Source organism: Larus michahellis, chromosome 13 (assembly GCF_964199755.1).
Source record: "Larus michahellis chromosome 13, bLarMic1.1, whole genome shotgun sequence".
Taxonomy (NCBI): Eukaryota; Metazoa; Chordata; class Aves; order Charadriiformes; family Laridae; genus Larus; species Larus michahellis.
This window is the reverse complement of record NC_133908.1, coordinates 7,167,415-7,189,201: the sequence shown is the minus strand read 5'-3', so window position 1 is coordinate 7,189,201 and position 21,787 is coordinate 7,167,415. Positions and strand designations below refer to the sequence as shown.

At 43.4% G+C, this 21,787-nt stretch overlaps 1 protein-coding gene across 22 annotated transcripts in view; it reads left to right on the top strand.

Annotated features, from left to right (window-relative positions):
- Nucleotides 1–21,787, top strand: part of FBRSL1 (fibrosin like 1) — a 544,864-nt gene that overhangs the window by 247,457 nt on the left and 275,620 nt on the right. For 20 of the 22 annotated variants that reach the window (XM_074606392.1, XM_074606391.1, XM_074606375.1 and 17 more), the window contains exon 4: nucleotides 5,245–5,280. The exons of the other annotated variants lie outside the window; for them this stretch is intronic. In XM_074606392.1, the coding sequence (XP_074462493.1) occupies nucleotides 5,245–5,280 (36 nt within the window). The remainder of the gene's footprint in view (nucleotides 1–5,244; nucleotides 5,281–21,787) is intronic. 22 annotated transcript variants of the gene reach the window in all.

Here is a 21,787-nt window from a genome sequence, read left to right as displayed (position 1 = left end):
GTGGAAGACAGGAAAAGCTGAGGTGAGTTTTCAGCCTGAGCAAATGCTATAAAACATAATTAAAAATCAGTTCTCTCCATATTATTGATTAACTCTGAGTGCTAATCAACCAAATCAGGCTTACAGCATTGGGCAGTATGATAAGTTTGAGCCTGTGATTCAGTAAGGCACTAAATGTGAGCTGGGAAGTCTGCCTCAGTTCCCTCCTCTGCTGGGGACTCCTTGGGTGACACTGGCCATGTCTAAGTCTCTCTCTGCCTCAATTTCCACACTAACATGGATGTGACATTCATAGTAGTGCTAGGAGGTTCTTTTTGGGGACTGTCCCTTGCCCATGTAGGAATAGCTATTTGCCAAAACAGCTATTTCAACAGCTGACTTACAGGTACCTGATATACTTTTGGTTTCAGCCAACAGAAATAACACATTTCAGAAAAGCTGGAATGAACATTTCTGGAATATGTTAATTTAGGTATTTTAGCCAAAGAGGAGGGAAGCGAATACCAAAACCAAGAGCTAATTTTGTGGTCGTGCTGCCGTCACCTGCTTTTATCAAATTCCCTTATAGTGAGTTCATATATCAAGAACACAAAAGATCCAAGTTGAGACCTGCCTGACCCATTGAGAGTGGGGAATTGGCTTGTGGTGTCCTGTTACCTTAATTATTACTGGATTTTAAAGCCCTTCCTACTGTCTTTCTAGTTCAATAACTGCAACCCAATGGCTTTCAGAAACTGAACAGAGGGTGTCTTGATTTCTTTTGCATCGTGAGAACAGTGGAAGGCCGTGCTTTTATTTATACAAGGGAAATAACTTTTCCTGTCAATTAACAGACAATCTTGGAAAACCTGCTGAAGACTACTGGTGAGATTTTGTCATAGTTTTCGTTTCTAAATTGCAATCACAGTGTTTATCAGGAATAAAGGAATAAATCTTTTAAATACAATTGCAGATTGCAGTGTAACTCAAACGCTCAAGGACATTGGTGGGGGGGATAGTAGAGTCTTTCAACAGTAAGATTTTTGTCTTTGCTGCCAGAAAGGTGTATTTTTTTTTATATCCAGTGTAATTAACACGAGAGCTATCCCAGGGCAGAAATAATTCACTCTGTGACATAACCGAAATGTCTTGTCTGTGCTGTCTGGTTTTGTTTTTAACCTTGGGCTTAAAAGGAACCAAAAATCTTTAGTTGTAAAAGAGCACATCATCTGCAAAATATTATAAGCCATTTATCTTTACGCACAAATGCCATCTAGCACTGTCGTTCCACTTATGCGTCATAAAATGCGCAGACCACACTCATTTTGCCCCTAACTAGTAACAGTCTCCCTTAGAAACGTCGGGTATTGCAGACAGTGCTGAAAGAGGCGTGAGAGGCACAAAAGCCGGTGCTGAAGCCAGGCAGAGAGGGCCTCTGCCCCCCCCGGGGGTCTGCTCGGGATTGCTTCACGTGGCAGCCACAGCCCAGAGGACCGGCGTCCGCTAGATCGGCATGGCTGTGTCCCCCGCAGTGGCTTTGCTGGAGGGCTGGCAGACCCTGCCCGCTGGCCCTGCCTGCGCGGAGCGAGCAGCACTTGGCTCGGGTGGGCACGTCGCTCTCCCCATCTCCTACTTCTTCTGCAGTCTTGGGTTCTGCAGATGTGAAGGCTTTTGGAAAGGGATGCCATGGCAGTTGTTCCTGTGTCTGGCTGCAGAGAGTTGGCCAGGTGGGGTCACGATCCTCTGTCCTTGAATTGTGTGTTTAGCTGCATCTTTCCTGGCTGCGGTGATTTCTTCAGACAGCGTTTGAAGACCAAAACTGAGCCTGGCTTGAAGCAGTCAGAACTGGTTTGGGTTTTGGTCTTGGGTGAACCAACGCCACCAGGCAGGTGCTGTGCTAGTTGGTGCAGTGCTAACATGAATGTGGCTATCTGGGTACCGTGGTGACCGTCACAGCCTGCTGCTTGAGGTGCCTTCAGATGAGGAGAAAATTGACCAAAATAGCAAATAGACTACTCTAAGAATTTCACGACAGCCCTCCATGTAAGTGCTCCTATCCTGTAGGTAAGAGCCTCTGTAAGTCATTCCAGCTGAAGATTTGCCCCAGTAACTGCTCTTGCCAGACAAGCACTCCTTCATAGTCAAAGGAGGTTTCTTCAGCTTTGGGTAGATGCCAAGTTAAACTTCCACTAAGATTTCTTATATTTGCAGCCACTATTGATAACTTTTCTCATTATTTGATCTTGATATAGAAACATATGGATTGAGCTATGTTTATATCAACCCCCAAAGATTTTTTTCTTTAGGAACATCCATCACAGTTGCACGCAAACTGCTCTGCTCTGGCATTCATAGATGATATTAGCGGGGGCTCTCAAAGTTTCTACATGTGGCAGTGTGGTATGGATCCTCCTAAAGAGCCCGCAGTGTTCCCACTAACCAAGAAAGCAATAGCGGTTTGTTAGATGTGCAGAAAAATGCATGCAAACAGCTCTGGAGAGCATGGAACATGGCTGTCCATAAACCTAATTGTTGGAAAGGATTTTACGAGTTGAATCCAAAGTATTCACTAGTTACTAACTTTATATGTGCAATAAAAATTCCAAAGGGAGGGGAGGAACACCCTTTTTCCCCCCCTGATTTCCAGGAAATTTAATGGTAAAACTTGTAAGGGAGAAAGAAGTTCTTAGATGTGAAAAAATGCCAGAGTAAATTGCCATTCAGTTTTAATTATTTCTGATGTAACACTTTATTCAGCAACTGGTTTTATTGTTTTCTACTCAGTAGTTTTAAATCAGTGGTCTGCTGATTCCTAGGGTTCTTGGACAGCTTGGGATGCCTGAAAGTTATCTAAGAAAAGCAGGACTGTTGTTAGCGTGTTTGAGTTTCTTGTCCAAGGATCTGCTCCATCCTGGGAAAATACTTTGGGCATGCACAAGACTCAAAGATTGAAAATAACTGTTGAAGTGAAAATGCTCTGAGCGGCTGTTTCCCTAGAGAGAAGCTTCTAACGAAACCTCTTGTTTCTGTTTTTGGTTATTATTTCCAATTTGTTAGACCTTGTCAATCTTTGTTAAATCTAAGTTGATGGGGGGGAGAGAGAGAACTGCCGTGTTTTTTCCTTTCCTCTTCCTCCTGCCTCTCCAAGCAGGTAATTTGCCCTCTCTCATTTCTATGTGTACTTTAGGTGAACCGCCTGATCAAGCTATCCAAAGTGTCAGAACAGATAATTGTGTTCAGCTATTCAACATAGTTATGTAGATAGCAGGATATTGTTATTAACCTTTTTTTCTATACAATGCTGAATTCCATGAGTTGTTTGGGATTTTTTTTAGAAGTATTTAGAGGGAGGAACAGGCTTCTCAAAAAAAAAGGAGGTAAATGCTACTGCCCTTCATTTCACCATTCTGTAGCTTCATTTCTGGGCAGTTTACATTAAAGAGGTATATAAATCACTCTCTACTTTTTTGTAGCGTTTGAAGGCAGAGGCCAGATTGATGTGCAATATGCAAAAGGCAGAAAGTTAAACGCCGGTAGTGGTTTGTTACAGCTATCTCAGACTGCCCTATGAAAGCTGTTCTTTTCCTGCAGAACAGAGGTCTCCTGAGCTACAGCAGGACAGAGGTGCAGGCATCACATGCCAGGGTTGGGGACTGGCACCCAGTCACACGTTGGCTGCAGACTGGTGTGTAAGACCTGGGAAGAGCTGTGCCAGGGCTTTCCTTTCATCTGGCACCCTGGTTCCTGCCCCTCCTGGCGAGAGGGTTAACGGGGAGCCCTCCATCCTCCAGCAGTACACTTGCTTAACTCTAGGGCATTACTGTTGTCTCTTCCTTGCTTTGGAAACTTTCCTCCATGGGCACGTGCCTGGCAAATTGCTTCTCTGGTGTCCAGGGCAGTTGCAAGACAGTGGCACAGAGTGTGCACGGGCAGAGCAGCAAGAGAATTGAGTCTTCCATTGAGTGCAGGAGCCTGGAAAGGTTTCCTGCATGTATCTAGGTATATTCTGATCAAAAGGTTTGCAAACTAGTAGTAGAAAGGAACTGTTATCTTACTAGTGGAAAATTACAAGTATTTGCAGTAGCCTGCAATCGGTTTGCATCAATCTCTTTGGGGATATTGTGCTGTTGTGGTGATTTAGTAATGCGATAACTCCTGACGCTGCTCCAAAAAGGCAAACAGTCCTCAAGATCAGCCTGCGACAATTTGATATTTTTGTGCAGGCTTTGGTACCCACTAGAACATCAGTCTTGGAAACAAGACTGCTAAGACTCTCTGAATCCTGTTTAATAAAATCACATAGCGGGGGCATCATGATTATAAATCACACTTGGAAATTGGCCTGCAGAGTACTTGCTGGGTCATGTGGTGTCATATGCCACCACTGTTTCCAGCTTCTTTTCAATTCCCGAAAAGAAGGTGGATAGCAGCAGCTGGAGATAGAGGTGGAATTCATTTAGCTGCTTTGAGAAAACCACTGCCAGCAAAAACCAGCAGCTCGACAGTCTTGGGTCGTAGAGAGGGGAAAGGGATCCAAGTGACTGGAGATGGTGTAATGAAAAGGAAAAGAACCAAGTGATTTGGCAGCGTGTGAAAGAGGTAAGGATGTGGTAGAGAAAGGAGCAGGAGGAGCTGAAATGAAGAGCGGGAGTAAACAACATAATTTAACTTATTCAAAAGGGACAGAATGCTTATTAAAGCTCTGAGAGATGATAAATTAGTGCTTTGCTGCTATTGTTGTTTCAGATAGAGTTGTCATGTGGTAATACTGCAGCGGTGAAGGGTGGAGGCTCACGAATTCATAGAGGGGAATGGAAGGTGGGATACATGGTTACATGATTGAAAGTTGGAGTTGATGAGGCAAAATGTGCAGCCCTGATTCAGAGGAGCATCCTTACACAGCATGCTGTTCCTTGCAAGCTGCCGTTCCCTACTGAAGAGGGACGGTTCAAAACGCGTACTCTGCTGCTGTGAAGACGTATCCCATGCTGAGAGCTTTTCCCTTAGTTGGGACGTGCTGTCAAAGCCCTGCTCTAGCTTCTGAAACCCTTGTCTGAAATAGCCGCAGAGCCCTTACCTGGAAATGCTCTTTTGCTGTTACTCCTGTGGCAGCACACAGAATGTCAGATCATTTGAGGCACTCTGGTTGTGAAGTTTTCCCCTAAGAAATACTGGGCTGGGGGAGGGAATCGCAAAATGATTCTTATCTTACATTACACAGAGTCTCTTGCATTACTTACTGTGGCATATTGTTTCCTCCCACAGAGTTCTGCTCAATCGCTTTCAGGAAGAGGCTACTCCGTAAGTCATTTTACAGCTAATTCTTTCACTTCTGTTGATGTTGATGGCAGAGGTTTACACTACCTGTTGCATATCCACTGACATGAAAGAAATGCAGAATGTAAGAATTAGGGTTAGAGTACAGGACTGTCATGCACCTGGCAGGGGACAGCCCTGACACATGAGAGCACATCAGGAATCTGGGGGCTTCTCCAATTTAATTTTATACTTATGGGGGGGGGGGGTTGTTGTTTTATAGTGGATTTCAGCTGATAGTCACCTCCTGAGAATTAAAACATATGAGCGGGGAGAGTTTTCAGCACTGGTGGAAGATGCTTCCCTCCTCTCCTCCCTCCCACATAGAGGTTTTCATTTGTGCGTTAAATACAAGAATCAAAGCCAAAATTACTCTATTTTAAGAAGAATTATGACCCTCACCAATGTGAACAAAAAAAGCCAATATTCTCTCAATTACAAGCTCTGAGTTATAAAACAAGCTCCCTTGTTTTTAGAGGAGGGTGTTGCTGGTCTTTTCTTCACAGGAGTGCCATACGTACCAGTGGTCTAGGGCTGGTGTTACAGGGGCAGGGTGTCTTGCATATGTGTGCAATGTAACAGTGATGTTTAATTGACCATTTCTGTTCACGTGTACCTTATTTGTGTGTGCTATAATGACATTTCTTCATGTAGAGGTGGTATAATTATTTGTTTATTTTGGGTGCCTTTGCTGCTCAGCTGTCCAAAAAGGCAGGCCCATAGACCTTCTTGTATATATTAATAAGGAAATAGGAGAGGGTGCGAGTGGCTTAGCAATGTCAACATGAAAATTCCTGGAATCGCATTATGTCTGACTCTCCTAACAAATGTATGGTGTGTAGCTATCTGTTACGATACCCTGGTTGTTCAGCCAATAAGCCATGAATACCCTCATAGCTAGTGCAAAGGTTATAGATGAAGGCGTATGCTGATCTTGTATGCAAATCTGAATGCGAATGTCTCAGTCCAGCTAACAACTCCTCCCTACGGTTATTGGCAAGAATTGCTGTTTTCACAACCTCTGCCATGGTAAAGTTTTGCCTTCTAGGTGAATGGTCCCAAACTCTGTGTCTTACCATGAGCTTAACTGCTCACTTTTCATAGACCAGAACAAGGGTGGATTTTATATACTTCAGGAAGTTGATGTGGAGACCTGGTATGCATTTTTTTTTTTGTGATAATCACATGAATGATCTTCTTTCAATAACTTATGTTGTATGTTTAGAGTTATATGATGCAACCTGTGAGCTCCTACCCAGTGCTGTGCACGCAGAGAAAAAAATGCTAGGCAGCACAGAATTTATGGTCTGATTTCATAGCGACGCTGTCACATGCTGTCATACATATTACCAGAAATTCATAATACAAGACTAAGTACGTTTTAATCATAAACCCATTGCAGAATAACATACGACTCAAAGTCTTACAGTTTTAATGAAATAATGTCACAAATTTTTAGACAGTAATGACATGTCTCCTAAGTATCCTTCTGTCTAAATCTTTCCAGCATCCCAGGTGAGTATCATTACTTAATTCATTGAGTGACGAGGAATGTTTGCTCTAGGACCAGTTGAGCGCTGCTTCCCATACACATGAACAGCTGGATTCACCTAAGCTTCTAAAGGCAGATGCTGTATCTTCTATTTGTCTGTAAAATGCCATGCATGCCTGTGGCACCACATAAATAATAATGAATCATCTTCACAGATTTTATGACTGAGGGCATGGTTTGGGAATTAAACAATTTCCCACTGGCTATAACGTAGGTTGTGAAATCTTAATGGAAAAAGGCCAAAGAATTCTTTTTTAGAGTCTCAAGGCCAATAAATCATAGGACTGTTTTCCTCCATTGCTGGCTGATAAGAAATTTACTTTTGTCTCTCAGAGAAATGATTTTGAGACAATTTCTAGCTCCTTCTTTGTGCACGTGTGGGGACAAGGTTCTTTTATTTAGCTAACCCATAACTTCTCAAGGGAGGTAAGAGCTTTCTGTGTGCCAAGGCAGTATTTTGAGATCACAAGTAGTGTGAGATGGGGTTGCTTTTCCTTATGGGTTGTCATTTTCCCTATTAAACTGCCTTCTCCCTCACCATGTACCAGCTGTTGAGGCTGACCGTTTCCCTTAAGACTCCAGTGCTGTTCTAAATTGATTTAGCATAAGGCAGAGACTATCACTTCCATCACTGCCAGACCTCGCTGGCCCAAACCTGCGTTGGAAGCTGATTCTCCCAGGTGGCAGAGAGATGTTCAAACCATCGGTTCAAGACAACTGGCCCCAAACCAGCGGTTGTCCATAATATCTTGTAACGGTTTTCATTTTCTCATGAAAGCATCAGTATATGAAACACTAAGTCAGTATTTCGGCTCTGCCCCTGTTTACATCAAATAGGTTGTTTGCCAGACATGGTGAAAGCGTGATAAAAAAACAGCACTAGCAGGAGGCATGATGGAGAAACCGTTCTTGTATTGAGTGTTCTTGATATCTGTGCACGGCTTGTGGTGTGGAAGACTGTCACTTGCAGAATGATGATATATATCGTTACTCCGTGAAGTTCTTGTACTGGGTTTCATAAGCAGCTGTTTAAATACCACAAACTATTTTGTGCATGTTCATTTTTAATTAGCTCATTTCGAATCTGCACGCTTCACCATTCACTTGCTTCAGCCGTCCTCGCAGAGATGGTTGCTTTCAGAAACATTTGTTGAAAATGCACATTTTAAGGAAACGTGCATTTGTAAAAAGAGGACTTAAAACCTGTAGCAGTCATCTTACATGAAAAATCTCACTCCAAGATTCAGCTCCTCCGGCTGGGCCACAGAGAGAAGGCAAGGCCTGCCTGTGCAGTCAGGGGAGGCTAACATTGAAAACCTCGGCAAACTGCTCGTATATAAGGTGTCAGAGCTAGAGTTAAGAAGAAAACTAAATGCAAGTGTCTGAATAATAACTCCTGAGTGTTGAATAACCCAACAACTTCATTGTCCTCAGGCTTCCCATGGAGCGTTAAGTGTCTAAATAAGGACCATGCTTCAAATAACTCTGAAATTCTGGTCACATTGAAGTTACCAAATAACCTCTGGTTAACTTCTGTTTCACCTAGATGTAAATTCTATTTTTGAAAATTGTAGCCTCAAAACCAGCATTACCGGTGACTTGGCACATAGTTTCACAGTCTATCTGTAGATATCACAGGCAAAATTTCTTATAAATCTATGTCCCAAAATATAGTTTTGAATGGTGTTTACTTTTACTTGGATAACATGAGACATATCTGTGTCTACTGTTTCTGCAAGCTCCTTATCTCATCAGCAGCATGTGTTTCATATTCTTATCTTATTAAATGTATACTTCCGCTGTGCTGAGAAACAGAATGCTAGTTTGTTTATGGAGGTTAATATCTTATTCCCTTTATGACTTGATGGTTACAGACGTGTGATAAACTATTCTAGCCATTTGTCACACTTCCTGCACACACAAATGAGATTAGTGATTTTAGTCAGAAAGGTCTGTCTGTCCTTTGAGCAGACAAAACAGATTTTCTTCTTGGTAACAGGATGAGAGGCCTGTCTACCTGAAAATGCACTGATTTGTTAAAAAATACGCAGAGAATTAGAAATTAGCTCTATGTTGAGGTTTCTATATATCACTGATATATATCCACCCCGTGGACCATTTTTCAGATCTGTTTCTGATAGTTAAGTCAATTTAGGACATAACATAGTTAGAAAGTAGTTACAGTGAACTTAAACTGTCCATGCAGTTTGTTATTAATGACTATAAAGTTGCAGTTGTTTGTCAGGTTGAGCATATCGTGTAGACAAACCCAAGCTGCAGTTGAACTTGACTCTGTTTTGTAGAGACCATGGAAGAAGATAGAGCTGGGAATATGTGGTAGCTTAATAAAATAAACAAAAAACCTCTTCCAATAAATTATGTAGTTTATTTATAGAGCATCTGTGCAGCTGTTCCTCTTCTGAAATGGAAGGGGCTAAAATATGGGAGTGAATAAAAGAATAAACTTGAAAGCATATGGCGTGTGGCTAGCTGGTGAACCAACCTGTCTGAGTGTACCTTGGAACAAAAGTACAGGAGGGAGGAGATGTCTTTGTTTGGTTTTATTTGTTCTTGGAAGATTTTTTTTTTTAATAAAACCAGTAACATACACTTGGCAACAGCGGCAGCTGATTTTTATTCTGAGGTTCTGTAAAATATCAAAGTCTTGCAGCTTAGTCAAATCCCTGGCAGCTCATCAAAATCTGTTGATTTTACATCTTCCTTGTTGAGCGCCGGAAACCGGTGTCTCAGATAACTTCGGCTGCAGCTCATGGATAGAAAGAAACGTGCAAAACACCATAAGGCTTGCAGAGACACTTGGGTCATCCAGAGTCAACAGTGCTATCTGCAGCCTTCTTTCCTTCGACTTGGTGGCATAGCCTGAGAATGATTGTCTCGTTACCCAGATGAAGCTGGAACGTGAGGTGGTATGGGCAAGTACTGGGTAGGCATTGAGCACCCTGAGCCCTTCTGCACCATCTGCCTGTACCCCAGTCTGCTTCTTCCTGACTGTTTCTCTCAAATTTTGTTGTTGATTTTTGGAACTGGCTTTCTAGTTGCTTGTGCTGATCTTTACAAACTTCTAGGACTCCTCTCCTGTGCAGTTGATGTGGCTGTCGCCCAGCACAGCTGCCCATGACCGCCCTGCCTCACGCAGATCTTCTTAGCTCCTACCCATGGGTACACTTGCTAGGACTGCAAGTACTGAGCTGTAATTCACCTGATCTACAGCATGGAGGTAGTGCCCAGCCCAGCAAGCTCAGTGGGAAGGAGGACAGATAGGAATGACTGCAAAGTGGCTAGGTAATCATCAGCCTAGGAACTGTTGACTCCTTGCAGGTTTATATACCCTCGTATACCCTGTAAAGTTCTTTTCATGGCCTGTTGTAGTATTGTGCCAGCTCAATGCAGTTCTGTGAAACCCTGAAACAGATGGTCCCTGCTACGGAGGCTGTTCCCATGCCAGAAATCCTGTGTGCATGCACAGGCAGGTACACTGTTTCAGTGTAATGGTTACAGAAGCTTGATGAAGATCAGCAGCATTCCCCTGATCTGCTCCGTCCTTCAGGGATGCTCTTGTGCTCTTAAGATGCTAAATTATCAAACTTGGAAAAGCACCTTCAACAGCATCTTTTCTGTACAGAGCTCAGCTCAGTACCGCTTCTTACATGGAGCATGGTCCAAGATGCCAGATGATGATTCTATACCTTGCCATCTTTGAGATTGCCATGGAGAAACTGGTGTCCTCAGAAGCATATATTTTTATATAAAGATCAACAAAATTATTGCTATGAAGCATATACTTCTGGTTGGGAATTCTTGAGCGTGTGCTCATGGGTGCGGAAGCATGCTTGGTGACCAGAGGCAAACTTGAATTGTAACTAATGGGGTTTCTCCACCTGCTGATCTGTCATACACTGGTGAAAAATCTCTCCTTTGTAGGTAGGTAGCATTTCTTAGCTGGGCTGGAAAATTCATTGTATTTTAGGACCTCTGATAAATTAGCATTTTTCCTTGCCAAAAATCAATATTGGAAACAGGGCTCTTGTTATGAATCTAAAACTCCTTGAGCTGGAGCCAAAGTTAAATGATAAAAGTGAATTTAATATGTATTTCCTACAATAGTGTGCCTGTGGGCTGGCAACGTGAGCAAGACTTTCTGGACAAGATTTATGAATAGGGGAGTAATAATTCCAAAATAAGTATCAATCTTGTTTTGCCATGATGCCAAGTATAAAAGAGGGACTATAATTGTCTTTTTCTTCTGGACAAGAAAAGGAATGGCAGATAGGTCCTCTTCAGGTGGAGCAATACTCTGTCTTCTTTCAAGACAGATGCTCAGCTAGCAAGAGAAAAGAAAAGGGACTATAATAAAGTGATGTGTCCTGTAAGAGCAATGACAGCACAAAGCCTTAAAAAGAAAAATAGAAAAATAATAATAGGTAATAGAAACATAAATATTTTTGAAAGGAGTTCTCCCTCTAAGATAGCAGGAATTTTAGAGACTCAGGAATATAATGGTGGGTGTCAATCCGAAGCATTTAAATTCTGCTGGTTTTCTTTTCTCTTGTTCCTAAATAGCCTCACTTTACAAGAACTATCCCCACGTTTGAATTCACCTGGACATGCTGAGTTCACTGAATAAATAGTTTGTTTGCTCTGAGGGTCATGTGGGATGGAGCCAGGTTGCTGAGAGCCAGATGAGGAGTTGGCCCCTTGGCTCCGGAGGCTGTCCCACACCCCATGAGCTCAAATGCTCTTCAGTAATTAGTGCATATATTATTCCAGATCCGTGGGAGCTCTTGAGGGTTTTTGAAATGTCCCATGAAAAGCATAAGCAGAAGTACAAACATAAATAAACTGCATACTTCAGCTTTACAAGTACTGAAGTCCATGAACTTCCTTACAACACATTTTCCTTTAGAAGTTCCCTTTTCTGAAAGTCTGTTTCTTCTTAGATGACCTCTGCTTTTAATTAGGATGAGAAGTCCCATAAATTTTCACTCATCTCCACAGCCATAAGGAAGCACAAAGGGCCCTCTCTGGCTGCCTGAGCCAGTGGGCCTGGCAGAGGGGCTGCCCGGAGGCTCCCACGCAGCCGGAGCGGCAGCGGTGCCCTTTGTCCCTGCACCCGGAGCAGGACAGGATGATGCCGATTTCCATCATCCCCCAGCTGCAGGGCAAGCACAGCCAGCTGACACCACGAGCCCTCACGAGCCCCTTGAGGGACAGGGCATATGACTTCTGTGTGATTCTTGCTTGCGTTTTTAATCTCCCCTGGCATTACCCTCGGCTCGGGGTGGTGTGGGGAGACCACGTCTCTAATCTGACTAGAAACATGCTATTGTTATACAGACACATCCCCCAAAATTCCCAGTGCTCCTTGGCTTTTGGGGTAGGATAACCTCGCTGTCCCTGGCCTCATACGCTAAAATGAAGAGTTGTTCTAAATCCATCTTGAGTTCACCAGCCTGGAAAGGATTACATCCTGCTGAAGAGAAAAGGCAAAGGATTTTGAGAATATCTGGTCTTTATTTCTGGACTTTTTTGGTTAAGACTGTCCTGAGGCAGTTGTGTCATAGGTACGCTGTAGCTTTCTTTGTGCAGTAGGGCAAGGTGTTTGCTTCTCTGTCTCGGCTGTTTTCACGTTGTTATTTGCTCTCATGGCTCTCTTTCCTTACAGTCCATTTCCTTGTTTTAACTTTCTTTCCCTTCCCTTTACCAAAACAACAAAAAGATGATTAAAACAGACAGTCGATTAGAGTCAGGGCTACTTACCTGATGAGTACGGTCAACAGGGGTTAAGTGTGGGGCCTCTTGGGGGATTTGCTTTTGAATTTTCTTTAATTGGCAGTTCTGGGGTTTTATAACTAGACAAGGGGTTAAAATAGCCCGTTTCTGAGGGCTGCTGGAGCGCGCTGGTGTTTGTTGTGATGGGTGCTGCGGTAGGTTCCTCAGAGGAAATTCACGGGGGGAGGAACACAGGTTCACGCTCTCTTGTTTTATCTCATATCTTAATATGCCCTTGCAGAAACGTGCACCCGAAACCACGGAGTGTAAGGGGAGCAGCAGAGAAAATAACAGCACCGCTAACTCAGGCTGCTGTTGTAGAAATAAAAGACGAACAACATGCTTTATTGGCCTTAACAGTAGGTGAACAAGAGAGAACAGGAAAAGGGATTGAGTGCGTCAACTTTGTGGGCATTATTGGCATTAGAAAACACCTTCCATAATCTTAAAGTGTAAGATTTAAACTAATTAATTGTGCGGCTCAGTGGAATACCCTGTTGTCCTTACACTCAGGGAGTGATTGCTTATTGGTCCCAAAATTATTTTCCCTGTGTTAAACTGCAGTGAAATAAGCTAGTCTAAAGAGGGTAAGTTATTTGGGTTGGTGATGAAAGTAGTCACTGCACATGCAGAGTGTAAGGAAGGTTTTCTGGATCTTGGTGGTCTTTACTTAATTTCATCACTTGCATTTTTTCCTTGCCCTTTGTTTTGGTTGCTTTTTTTTTGGAACTGGGATATGTTATTAAAGGCTAGAGAGAGATCTTCAATTTCTTCCCTGTCCTAACAGAAGACAAAGACACAACTTTAATTTAACAAAAAACCAGATGTAATCCTAAATCAGATCTCACACCAAAGAAAGCTTTTAGTAACATGCGGAGGGTGTGGTGGCTCTGCTGCAAAAACTGCACATGGGGTGAAAATCTGCTGTAGGCTGAGGTTTCTCTCGTTCTCGCTTCATGTTTCAGCCTGGCTGCAGCATGGCTGGCTGCTAAAATGTAAGTACACTGGGGCAGGTAGTTGTGTCTGCAGTGGAAAGGCAGCACTCCTCCATCCCCAGGGCGGGAGAGGACAGAGAAGCGGCACCATGCTTACTTCTGCAAGAAGGTAGCTCAGGGAGGAGCCCAGGGTTCCCTTGTAGGAATGGTTAAGCTCCTGCTGCAAGAGTGAATTGTTGCTGAAGAGATTGGATTTCTCATCTGCAGCACTTGCGTTGCTGGAAGAGGAGCGTTCAGATGGAAACCCTGGTCAGCCATGCGAAATGTTTCTTGCACGGGCTCAGCGTTTTCACTTCTCACTGCTTTGGCATTTCAGTGTCACAGTTCCTTGTGGTCGGCTCCAGCTCCAGTCACCATGGCGTGCTGGTAACATTTTAGAAAGGTAGTAAATACTTTTTGTAGTAAATAAAGAAATGAAACTGTGAGAGACTCCTTACATGATGCAAAAGGGCCAACTGCAATTCTAGAAAGCCAGGGAAAGCAGGGCAAGGGCAGAAATGTAAATGAATCCCTTGTGTGTAACTCGTGTGTGAGATACGAATCATGCAGGGGTGGGGGACCTTTGCAATACCATTTGGCAACTGGTATGGGCAAGTACCCTCTGCTTTTTCCTCAGCTCTTTGTTTTAGTAAATGGCTTTAGGGAGGCAGTGGTATAATTTTGAAGTTCAGGCATTGCCATACCCCAGAGTTGATATTTGTAAGTCTTGTTTTAAAACCCATTGATCAATGAGACTAATTTAATAGAGAAATTTTTAACTTCCAGTTCAGAATACCCAGTGTTTCAGCTTAGTTTTCAAGTGATTGTAGCTGTTCTCTCATTTTTCAATTCATCACAGGTCAGGAACTCAAAGGCATTGAGGTTGAGTAAAACAACTGTTCATCACTCTGAGCTCTGCTTTGCTTTTGTGGGAATTGTCTGCTTCTGTAGCACCTTCGGTTTCATTACTCTTTTTAAAGTTTGGTTTACTAGCCTGCTCTTGGAACAGATACAACCACCAAAGCTGCTTTTTAATTAGCCCTGTGGTCCATCCGGTGTGTATGTGCTAACGTCTTGGCTGTACAAGGTACTTCCAATGAAAGGGAACAGTCTGCCATAGAGTCTCGTAACCTTGAGGTCAGTTTTGAGCTCAAAATTGCTTTTGATTATGGTGTTAGTATGTGTCTCAAAAGAAATAATAAAAAATCCAGCGAGTGCTAGGGTTCCTTACGTGATGCTGCTCGGTTACGCACTCAAATGGTATCACATCTAGATTTTAACAGAATTAACAGCTTTATTTATAGATTCTATCCAGATGCATTACTGTGCTACTGGTTGTGAATATTCAGAGTTTTGCAACCAGAATGATGGAAAATTGGCATACAGTTACATCATCGTGGACACGTCTGCAGTAGTTTCTACCGGAATGTAGCCTGATTCATACCTTTGCTGTCTGCATTTCATCTCTCTGCTACATGACGGATGAGACTTTATGTGCCTGAACACTTACAGCCTAGATCTGTAGTATCCTGAAGAATTTTCTTGTCTGATTAATTCACCACGTGTGTCTTCCAGAAAGCCTCATGACATTGGCAGTCCTTGAGAAACATGTTAGAACTGCATAGATGCTAGGTGTTTGCAAACCTCAGTTCAGGTTTTTTACACTGGTACTTCGCTATAGCAAAAAGAAGTTTTGGAGTTGATTCAGAAGCTACTGTATGTGGTTCTCAGGTTTTCTGGACTTGGTCATACTAGATGTTGGGATGGTTCATGCTACCCTTGGAATCAGTTAAAGCAGGATGCTTTTTGGCCATATTGTAGCAATTAGAGTGCTGAGATGAAGGTTGGTATAGACTGCATAGTGTGTTCTTTTAACTGATGCAGCATCATGCTCAGACCAGTCAGTAATTATCAAAGGAAGAAATTACCAAAGGAAAGGTGGGTAAAATATATACACGTTTTAATAGGTTGATGAAACTGTCGTCAGCTGCAGTGGGGAGCTGCTTTATTTTGCCTTGTGTCACATACACTTTACAAATAGCTAGAACTGAGCAAGTAAAAACCTAACTGTTGTCTGTGGAGTTTCACCCTACCTTCAATTGCAGAATATGGTTTAATATTACTTTTCTTCAAAATTATTCTTGGTGAACTGATTCCCTTATATCATCAGATCATTGTGACAACTGTTAGAGTGCCGAAAGCGATGTCCCATTGAGTGACTAAAGCCACGTGCCCTTCTTTCTGCCACCTAGTTAAGGACACCAAATGGTGCCAGTGGGGGAAATTTCTTACTGACTTCACTGCGTGAGGACTAGGACCTTCAAGGCTCTGGAGAGCAGCTGCATGAACAGCTGAGAAGTTAAACTTAGTGGGATACTTGTAGTGAACCAAAGATTCAAAATTTGTTCTCAAAATCACTCATTTAAAAGGCTTTTCTCTGAAAGCGTTCTTCATAGCAAAATACAGGCAGGTGTTGACACAAGCACGATTATAAGGCTCGTGATCAAAGTTAGATCAAACCTCATCTTCCAGTTGGCAGAACACATTTTCCCCACTGCATTCACGTTGCTCTTCCAAAGCTGCTCAACAGCATCTAGGCCAAGTAGCACACAGGTTTAAGAGACAAAGAGCTTGAAGCATAAAGTTTAGGATATCACAGTGAAGACGCCCGAGGCCACTAAGCACTGTGTAACTGGCAGGCGTCGAGTTGTAACGGCTGGAGGGTGGTCACAGACTTCTTCAAGTATCTTTCCCTCCCCCCAAGGACTTGCTGTTCTCTGAAGGGCCCTGGTTCGGTTCGGTTCATTTCTAGAGAGCTGGCGAAGAGGGCAGGAGAGAGTAATAAATGGTCCCTTGAAAACAAGAATCAGTAATAACATGTGGCATGACAACCTAGACAGCCTATTTAACTGCAGCCAGTTTCCTGCTGAAGATTCATTTCTACGAGATTGTGAGCGCGCTCAAACAGGAAGCTCAAACTTCACTAAACGGTTTCAGTATCAGTGTGTTATCTGTGGTCATTCCCCTCTACAGCTTGCGGCCAGCTTCTGGTTAGCAGAGAAAGACACTTTGAGCTGAGCTGGCATCAGTTCCCACCTACTTAATCAGTTAAGCTGTGAGCTGTGTGGTTAGCTCGAGTCCCTGGTTGTCTTGTGGATTGCCAGTGACAGGAAGGTGGAGATGCATTGAGTGGTTCAGACAGGAATAGCTTGGTTATCTGATGGTCAGCCCAGAGACTGATAAAATTATGTGAGCTCTTTTCTGAGAAGACATCAAAAAAGCAGAAACTGTTGTCTCTAACCACCTGAAGAGTTTACAACGTCAAGGGAAATTTTGCTTATCTTAAAAGCCTCAAAACTGTTAACCCGTCTTCACCACTGCAGACCACAGCAGTGCCTTAGACTCTCGATGCACAGAACAAGGCTAGCAGATGGTTACGTGCAAAGCTGTAATATCTTATTGAGGAAACGTTACAGCTCAGATCTTTCAAAATTACTTTGGCACTTCAGATTCGGAGGTGAACAACTTGAAACATATGAGAGGAACCAGCCTTTTCTGAGGGAGCATGCTCTGTATTTTTAGAAACATCAGCCTCTTTGAGGCTCTCACATTGTCAGGAGTTTGGGCATGCAAAGTGATGAGTCACTTTTCAAAGCCTGTTTGATGAGCATGGACTGATCTGAAGCCAAAATGATGGTGGCTTGGTGGCTGTGACATGGGCTTGCAAAGGTTAAGACAGAGAAGGTGGTTCTGTCCTTGGGACCACTTACGGCACTTTGTTTTCATCATGTCTTTGCTGAGCAAACCTCAGGATTAGAATGGACAAGCTTCAGAGGGAGACCTTGAGCAAGTGAGGTTTTAAATTAGTACTTTGAAAGAGGCTTCGGGCAGTTTGCTCTGAGCCTCAGTGCCTGAGTTTCTGTAGCCTTAAAATGGGGTAGTGGTATTCGTCTCCTTTGTCCGTTAAGATGGAGAGTGTTTTACTGACTATTTACTAAAATAGCTAAGGTAGTTCTGAACAGAAGGTCCTCCTAATTTTGGTGTCTTGTGCCTGGGCTATAAGGAGCTGTGTGCTGCTTGTCCCATGTCCCTGTCTGACCGTCCCTCTCCTCAAATCGGCTCCTCCTGTCCCCCGGCCGTGCCTGCAGCCTGGCTCCCTGCACTGCAGGTGCCTGTTGTGGCAGTGGCCGATGTCCTGTGGCTGCTGCTGAGCTGGAGCAAGGGGCTGGGATGGCTTACACCCATGGGGCAGAGGCTCCCGTGGGCGGTCCAGAGCCCTTGCCCCCATCACGCCAGTGCTGGGGCTGCAGCACAGCCTGCCCTGTGCCTGCGCCACCTCAAAACTTCAGCCTGCATTCGCACAGCCTGATGCGTGATTTGTAGCTGTAACGATCGCCGTAATGAAATCCTGCTTGTCCATTGGTTTTGTTCGGGTTTTGAAATAAAGCTGATGTGTTTGTTAAGGGCGTGTGTTTGTACAGGAGGCATGTAAGGTGCTTTTGTCTGCTTACGTTGCTTGGCTCAGCCTCTGTCAATGACAACCATAACAATCAGAGCATTTTTGACTCAAAGCTATTTCCTTTCCTGGTGCAGATTATGTCTGGTATGCATAACGTGTTAATTTAACAAAGCAGTTCTTTTGATACAGCTTTAATTTTTTAACAACAGCTCGGAGGCAATGATGTACAGATTATATAGTGTCAGTTTCCCAATTAAAGTTTTACAGGAAAATACTCTGGTTTTGCTTTAAGCCTGCGTTCAATTCTTCCTTCTGGCACTTGTGCAAATGGAAACCGTGCTATTGCAAAGCATCCATTTGAAACCTTGAAATATTTATTGAGGCTGCATTGAATACTGAAACAGGAATCTTCCTGTAGGCTTGTTGATGTCTGTCATACGCATATATTTTGTAATTAAATGTCTGGAAGATTGTGTGTGTGTGTGGTTGGTTTCTTGTGTTTTATTTTTTTGCAGGTTTTGTTGTTGTTAGGCTGTTTTTTCTGAGAAATGTATTTAACACATCCCTTTTAAGAGTTCCTATGAAATCTTACCCAAGGCAAGACCACATCTTTGATGTATAGCATAATGAATATAAGGCTCCTACTAATTGTTGTGAAGAACACTGAGGAGGTGGCTAAACTGCTGCCCTTCCTAGAATGTCAGACCTTGCGAAGATTGTTCCTGCGGCATAACATGCCTGTTTGTAGGATATGGGATGGACAGCACCTGAAGGGACTAGAAGAAAATATTCTTAAAACAGTACCCACAAACCGAACAACTTTATATATATAATTTTTTTCCTTCCCTCTCTTTTCCCGTCTTCTTCCCAGCCCTTTGGCTCGGATAATATCAGGTCAGTGACTTTTCCTATTTGTATTACCTGGAAGCAACCAGGACTGACGATATCCAAACTTCTTTGCTGGTCTAGGAAAGCCTGTGACCCCAAGTGTGCTCTAAGGGATGTGATGGTGTGGAGCATAAGCTGAAACTCAAAGAGCGAAGCAACGTAGCGCTGGCATGAGACAGGACTAGGAGTCATCAGCTTCAGTGACAGCAGAATGTGCCACCGTGAAGCTGCAGAACCAAATACCTGGTGGCATCTCCCTTGTGCCCAGGTCTCTAGTGTCCTGGTGACACTCTCAAGGTACTAGCCAGTGCTCAGTCCCACCAGAGGCATGTCCTGGCTTGGAAGAGTCTCACACACCTCAAAGTTGTGCGATGACTAGAAGAACTGGAGTATCAGATACCTAATTTAGATTAACCTGCAGGCAGCAGCAGCCTTAGTTCTTGCCCAGATTTGCAAAGATCTCTGCAATTGCATCTAAATCCAGCCATCAGTGGGGAAAGTACAGCTGCTTTTACTGGATAGTGAGCATGATCTCTGAACCTGAGACGACCCAGCAGGCTGTGGCTGGGGCAGGCAGCTTCTCCGCCTTTGGAATGTGCTGAGAGTCTGAAACAGTCTCTGCTGCCAAAGTGCCAAGGAAGCCACCTGGCCCACTTCAAAACCAAATGCTGCAGTCTCATGTGTTTATCACTTTCCTTGTTTTCTTTCTTTTTCTGTTTCCAACCAATCTCTTTGGATTAGTCCTACTGCTAGATAATTATGACTTTCATATCTACATCTTTTTCTTGAGCTTGGCTGCATTATTTTTGGACGGCTATTTAAGACTTTTATTATTTTTTTAAAACATACTGTGTCCTTATTTGCATTTCAGAACAAACAAACAATGATATTTCTCACAGTACATCACTCTTCAAACATTTTTCTTAACAAGCAGAACTTTTTCAGGCATGCCAGAATCAGCTTTGTTATATGAATCCTATTTATGGGTCTTAGAGCATTGGAAGGGAGGGAATTAAATGGGCTGTTCCACAAATACTGTATCTGGTGTCATGTGACAACGTAAGGTGAGAATTGGTTAATATTTCAAGGGAATTACAGTAGATCCCTAGAAGAAGGACCTTTCTTTGTTCTTTCTTTCTTCTCAGTGTTTCTTCTTAAATTCCCTGTGTTATTTCCCCTCATCAGACACTGGAACAGAGACTGAGGACCTAAGCAGAACGTCTGCAGGATGAGGGGCACCATGTAGAAATCCTTATTAGACGCTAAACAAGATGAACACACAAACCTCTCGTGTTGCTGCGGTATGATGGGATCTTCATACATATATGAAAAAAAAATAGGCATTTATGTGGGAAATAAAATGCAAGGCCTTCATTATCAAAACCAGAAGAAATTGATTCTGTGGCAGTGTTTTATTTCAGTGACTTTATTTGTATAGTGGCCAATGATCGACGCAAAGTGAATCGTTTAATCTGAGGGATGTTAGCGCAAGCTGACAGTTAGTCTCTGCATTGCTGATGGGCTTCACTGTGGTTGGTGCAGAGCGCAAGTATTGTGGGCAGCGTCGCCTGTCAGGCCTCGCTTAATCCATAAACTCCGTAGATTTCAAAGCATCTTGGGGGAAGGGGGGAACAGCAAACCCACCCAGGGATTTTGGAAAGTCTTTCTGTTGAGTTCCTCAGTTGAATGATGGCCACTGAGCTGTTGGATTGGCAGGACTGATGTGGTAGTCGCCTTTTGGAACTGAATGCTAAAATGTGAATAGTCTTGCAAATATAAAGGAAATCAGTTCCTCAAAAGCTTCCAGTACTATTGCAGCGTTTAATGAGAAAGATAGTGGACGTTGTTTTAGGAAATGTGCTTTAAATGAAGTGTACGTGTTCGAACATGCATGAAGAGCAACGCAAATGAACTTTAGATTAATCTAGTGTTTACTGAGAGGGAGTTGGGCATGTTCTTAACTAAAGTGTCCACACGCTACCCATCTTGTTGGCCCAAAGTGCTCTGACACACTGTGCATCAGCGACTTGCGCTTTAAAGTTTGTGTGCAGGTGGTTGGGTCAGCAATCAAAACAGGCTCACTGGGAAGATCAAAGAGGAGGGCAGGTCCTCAAAAGAGAAAGAAGAATTGGAAGGGCAGTTTGCAGTTTCACATTAATTTTCTTCATTGCTATACCGGACAGCCAGGGAAAGTGAGTAGAAGGTGATTGCGTGAAAGGGTTGAGTAATGTTGAAACGTGCAGAAACAAAGCTGCTGTGGGGGCTGCCTGCCAGCTCTTGGGGGCGGGGCGTGTGGGATGGATCATAACCTCTGAGGTGTGCAAATGATTCCGTGTCTGAACAGCACATTTGGGACCACCTGGTTTTATCTAGAGGTTTTTGGGGGCAGGAAAGAAGGCTTTGGAGTTTTTTTGCTTTGTTTTACTTGAGGAATGGAGTGCAAAAGAAAGCTCTTCAATAGGACTAGTTTCTGCTTCACTTCAGGGATGTTTTACACCTGATCTGACCAAAATCTTATCGCTGATCTGTCTTTGCCTTGGGCAAACATCCTTGTGCGTGTTCTGTTCAGGTAGCTCTTTACCTCACTGGCACTGGACAATGAGTGGGAGAACGGTAGGATTTTTTTTCATCTCTGTCCATGACAGCCAGTTTTAGTGGCCAGTCCAGCCCAAACCACAAAAGTAGGAAGTTGCAGGAATCCCAAGAAAGCCCCATGTATAGAGGGAGTGGGTCTCTGCTGGCCAAGCAGGACCACAGCGTGGCTGTGGCTTGCGGCTTCACTGAGCGTGGTGTTTTTCACTCACCAGTACCTTCTCAAGTTGATTGATT